At 37.7% G+C, this 5,975-nt stretch overlaps 1 protein-coding gene across 1 annotated transcript; it reads right to left on the reverse strand.

The window, feature by feature from the left end:
- Positions 1–1,679: 1,679 nt before the first annotated feature.
- LOC123315372 lies at positions 1,680–5,016 on the reverse strand. Its single transcript, XM_044901039.1, has 3 exons — positions 4,373–5,016; positions 1,854–2,359; positions 1,680–1,753 (listed from the first exon to the last, which is right to left on the reverse strand). Exons 1-3 carry the CDS (start codon positions 4,750–4,752, stop codon positions 1,731–1,733), a joined length of 909 nt encoding a protein of 302 aa, XP_044756974.1. The 5' UTR covers positions 4,753–5,016; the 3' UTR covers positions 1,680–1,730.
- Between the last annotated feature and the right edge of the window lie 959 nt (positions 5,017–5,975).

Below are 5,975 nucleotides of genomic sequence, written 5' to 3' on the forward strand. Positions count from 1 at the left end.
CAAGTTCCAGCAAATTCAGTAAAATCAACAAACCTGAAAACAATGAATCGACAATTAAATGCCTATGCTTCACTATCTTCTTCGATAAACTTCTTAGTCAATTATAATATTTTTGGAATTTAACAACTCACAAACTGAAAGTTAATGTCAAAATTAAATTAATTCTCATGGCTATCCAGTCACGTACACAAGCTTTTTTATTTATTTATTTTTTTATTTATTTATTTACCAAAGGGAATACTAACGGGTATTTCAACCCAACAAGAGAACTCACAAGTCAAAAAAAAGTAATCATACAATGCATAGCACATCAAGCAAGAAAACGTTTCAATTTGCATACATTACAATATAAGAACCTAAAAAGAGAACAAAGTTCAACAACAAAATCAATCCAAATTTATGCGGTAAATATATATATTCTAATTAATTTTTCACTTAAAAACTAAATACACACGCATAAATACATGTATGAACATATGTAACCAAATAAAAGAAATGCAACTAAGAAATGGAACGTGCAGCTAACCCATGCCTCAAACAGCGCTTGAAACGAATAAAAGATACGTTGAAAACATCGACATCGAGGGACTCAGTGTTGAAACCATTCATCAATCTACATAGAGGCGAATTCTGCGTGACATTTAATCTGCGAAAAGGCACGGCAAACATTTCCCTTGATCTGAGCCTTCTCTCAGGGACCCTCAACCCAATTGAGCCAAGAATAGATGGAACCGAAAAAATATTATTCAAAATTTTATATAGCAGACACATGTCGTTTATTTTCCTACGATTTTCCAAAATAATCAAATTGTATTTCAATTGGGCCTCTGAATAGTCATGATTTAAAATTCCGAAATTGTTCCGGAAAGCCAAAAACCTCAGCAATTTATGTTGTACACTCTCCAACCGCTTCACGTGACACTTATAATGAGGGTTCCAAATTGTTGATGCAAAATTTAATTTTGAAAATACAAATGGGTAGTATATCGTCAGTATGGTTTTATTTCTTTTGAATAATTTACAATGTCGAAGAGCAAATCCGAGCATCTTATTTGACGACGAAAGAATACTATCGATATGCTCGTTAAAATTCAGTTTAGAGTCTAGAATAACTCCCAAATCGCGCACCGAGGAAACCTGGCGAAGGTGAAACTGTTCAATTGAATAATGGAAATTCATTGTCTTTATGTTCCGAGTGAAGGTGATCTGCAGGCATTTATCCAAATTAATGAAGAGAAAATTATTCTTGCAATAATCGGAAAACCTATTTACATCCTCCTGCAACAGAAAACAGTCCCGGATTGTCCTTATCCTCAAATTTATCTTGAGATCATCAGCATAAATGAGAAACCTAGCATGGTGGAAACAGGAGGAAATGTCATTCAAATAAACAATGAAGAGCAGCGGACCCAAGTGGGAACCCTGAGGAACTCCAGACGGATTCGAGAAAATCCTCGACCTTCTTCCATTGACGCAAACAAACTATGATCTGTTCAAAACATACGATTTAATCCATCTCAACAAAACTCCACAGATACCCACCTCAGCAAGTCGTCTGAGAAGTACCGAATGATTTATTTTATCGAACGCTTTTTTCAAATCGGTATAAATGGCGTCTATCTGGTATCGACATCCGATCCTCTCGTGGAGGTAATCCAAAAATGTCAGCAAGTTGATCTCCAGGTTTCGTCCCCTCACAAAGCCATGTTGATTTTCAATAATAAGATCTTTCACGTGATATGAAATGAATTTACAAACAAGCGACTCAAAGATCTTGGGAATGGTCGACAAAATAGCGATAGGTCGATAGTTTTGGATTAGGTCCTTTCGGCCGTCCTTATGAACGGGAACGATCTTAGAGAGCTTCCAGCAATGAGGAAAAACTCCACTCTGGAGGGACCGATTGAAGATAATGGCAAGTGGCAACGACAATGAGTCGCAGCAATTCCTCAGCAATATAGGTGGAATCTCATCCGGACCTGGACCCTTGTTTTGATTTAAAGTTCGTAAGGCCTCCGTTACACTCTCCTCAGAAATAGTAACCTCATGCAAATAATTACTGTTGTATTTATTATCGACAATGTCTAGATTTTCATCCGAACCAAAGACAGGCTCAAACACAGAGCTGAAAAAGTCAGCAAAAAGGTTGGAAATCTCTTCAGGTGAGGAGGCCTCAACATCGCCTCTCATCATAACAGATGGAAACTTGCTATGGCATTTTCTATGAGAAACAAACTTAAAAAATCTGTTTGAGTCATGTGGTAGTTCCTGCTCTATCGTATCCAAATAGCGATAAAAATCTCTCGAAATCAACCTTTTCGATAGAGCCCTGGAATGCCTGAACTGGTCATAATCTAAAGTAAGCATATGCAAACTACGGCCCGCCGTTTGACCGCCTGATAAGGAAAAGCAATGTCACCTAATAGTTGTCTCAAAGCGTAAGTTGCGTACTGTTTATTATCATCTTAAAATGTTGAAGATTATACATCGAAGACGACAAATTAGCTGGAAACGTATTAGGTGGAAGAAGGACTGATGAATGGGGGCTTCATAGCTGCTGAAGTGAACCAAGTCCATGCAGCCTAGTTTTGGGATACATGACTTAGGTTAGAATATAAGCATATGCTTACATTCACTTTACACAAATCTGAAGAAGTCACTTTTGAATTAATTGGTGATAAACAACTTCTATGTCATGTATCTCAAAACTAGGCTGCATGGACTTGGTTCACTTCAGCCCTGAATCCCTCGAATAAAAGTCCACCAATTTGTTATTCAAATTGCATAGTTGTGCTCGAAGCTCAGCCTTAGTACTGCGTGTTCATCTGGCAGCGGCTGGCATTATTTCTTGTAATCCCAAGAAAAAGCAAAAGTCGCCAAATCTCCTTCGATGTTCCAACGACTGCATCACAGAACACAAATAGTGATGCATGGAATCCAAAACTTGCAACGAACGGCTTGTTGCTGAGCTCCAAACATGAAGGCAGTATTCAAGTGTGATTAACGGCCGTTTTCAATAATCCTATCTATCCATTGTTTCAGTTACTGAAGATGCATGTGATTTCGTTTCTATGATCTATCTGTAGATATATTTTAGAATGGTTACCAATGGTTACTAATCGTCAGTAAGTGAAACGATGGATAGATAGGTTTATTGAAAACGGCCGTAATACATGAAAATTTATTCAATTATTCGATTCTGCGTAGATTGAATCGATTAAGTAACGGTTTTCTTCTAAATGAAAATTTTTGAGCTTTAAGAACGGTATTAATTATTGGATCTAACATTAATTTTAGTTTAGCAAAGTTTGCGCGCAACTTAGCATAGGTGTAGTGTTCTAGTTCTCTCAATTCTGAACTAAATTATTTTGGATTTGCTTGGGAGTCTTGGGACCTCGAGTTATAGCAGTCAACAGCACGGTTACTGAGATGATGATATTATGCTCGTGATGGTTAGTAACGAATCAAGCATTAAAATTTTTGTTTGGTTCGTTGTCATCGTCTGTGTAATTCGAAGTATTTTTGACCTTTTGATTTTCATTGATAAGAGCAACAAGAATATCACATATTTTTCAAAAATTTCAAGAAACAAACAATCAGGTCCTTCAAAGTAGGGGAGAGTTCCTTTGAATTGGACGGCCCATGAACCGGACGCTACAGTTTTCTACTACACTCGATAGTAATTTAGCATCCTTTACGTAAATCCCATTTTTGCAACAAGGCACGAGCCACAGGGTCAGCCATTTTACAAGAGATCTCGATCGATGTTGCGAAAATGGGATTTACGTAAAGGATGCTAAATTACTATCGAGTGTAGTAGAAAACTGTAGCGTCCGGTTCATGGGCCGTCCAATTCAAAGGAACTCTCCCCTATCTTTGACTAATATTTACATACTGGAGGGAGGAGCACCAAATATGACGGGCGAAATCTGGTATCGTGGGAATATTTAATGAACAACGGCATATTGTTATTTGAACAGGTGTTTTCCACTATGAAACTATGAATAGCAGCGTAAGCAACCGACTATAAATGTGCCTACAGATTACTCTAACGTGACGTGGGCCCATGTCATAATGCGCATGATTCAAAAATCTAACATCGGATTTTGCGCGGAAGCGTTCAATGTTGGAACGTGGGAATACACGAAGCTCAATCACAGTTTCATTTTTCACATACTCTTTCGTATCCTACCGAACAATAATTAATTTTTGTAATTTTTTTTTACTTTTCTAGGATGTTAGTCATGTTTGATGTAAAAATCGAAAAGAAGTTAATCACTTGTAAAAATGTGTATTTTTTTTTGGCCCTCCTAGGTAATTTTTCATTTTATCTGGCCCTCCCCTCAAAAAGTTTGTCCATGCCTGATCTAAAGGGTCTTTGTAAATTTTGTACCTACTATGAAACTTATGCTTCCTTCGAATAGTACGAATTGTATCTTTTGAAAAATAAAAGGGGAAATTTTTATTTATGTTTAATTGAGGTATGTGTTCCGAGATCAACCCTCTCAATATGTTATAAAAGACGTTCACACCGGCATTAACATCAACATTCTCCAAGAGACCAGGCCAATCCACTCTTAGAAGCGCAGCATTCAAAGCCTGGTAATCGCCCCTCCTGAAATTAAATCCCGAACATCTAGATTTTCTCAAATAGCGGTGTGCGTTAACGTCCAATAAAAACTCTACTGACGGATGGTGATTATCTTCACCAACAAGAGGAGCATCACATCTCCTTACATTATTCACTCTCATCTTGTCACATAAAATCAAATCTAAAATTTTATTATTAAAATTACGTATACTATTGAATTGCTTAAGATTTGAAAAATTTAAAGTATCAATGAAAAATGCATATTTGTTGTCAACATCTGTGGTATAAAGTACATTATTCGATATATCGTTCACCCACTCCGAGGACGAACAATTAAAGTCACCACACACCAGTAATAAGTCTTGATCCCGAATTTTCGTCCTGTTGGATTCCAGCTTGCCGGAAAAAGCTGCACGTGCCTCATCGTCGCCCGGATCTTACATATATGTATAAGGTTAATCCTCCAATTCTTGGTTTGGAATGAATTGAATAAAATAAACTCCGAATGGTTGCTCTGTGAATAAAGTTTATTGTATTTATCGAAGGTCTATCCAGGCTAGAGGTAAACTTCAAAGCGGAATGGTCAGAAATATGGTATTCAATCACCTGAGTTTGTCCCACAAGGGTGGTAATCACATTGTCCAAACACGATCCTGCAGAAGGGCGAGTAGGCCGCCGATTAGAGAACTTTAAGTTGAAACTCTCCAGCAATGACATGAACTCAACAACATCTGAGGATCTTGACAGAATGTCCAAATTAAAATCTCCCACCAAAATGAAATTAGCCCTCTCAAGCGTACACCGATCCAGAATCGTTCTAAGTTTTTCTAAGAACAGATCCACATCAGCTGAAGGTTGGGAATTTGGCCTGTAAATGCATATAATCAGTATCTTACAATTATCCAAACAGATCTGTACAGCAGAACACTCAATGACACCAGATATACTTAACAGGTTGTCCGACAGAACAATTCAGCTGTTCTCTAACGTAGATTGCACATCCACCATGTCTCCCTCTTATACGGCAAAAACTTGAAACCAACTTGTGGTCGACCAGTTTGTATGCTGGAAGTTCTTCCTTGCACTTCCAGTGTTCTGTAATAGCTATAATGTCTGAATTTTCTTCATGAGATGAAAGCTGTAGGCTATTCATAGCTGTGCCCAGCGACTGAACATTTTGTAGTATGAGGCTGAGATATTTGGTTAATTTCCGGTCGTGATGTTTTTAAGATCTTCGCTTCAGTGGTTGTGGTTCTTGCTTCTCTATTTTTCTGAAAAAACATCTTGTCAAATGTGAACTCTCTCAGTGCAACGCCCTGAGGCCAAAAAGATTCATTGAAAACTGTTTCAAAGGACTCTTCGGTTGGTAAACCCACACTGAAAG

Source organism: Coccinella septempunctata, chromosome 6 (genome assembly GCF_907165205.1).
Source record: "Coccinella septempunctata chromosome 6, icCocSept1.1, whole genome shotgun sequence".
Lineage (NCBI taxonomy): Eukaryota > Metazoa > Arthropoda > Insecta > Coleoptera > Coccinellidae > Coccinella > Coccinella septempunctata.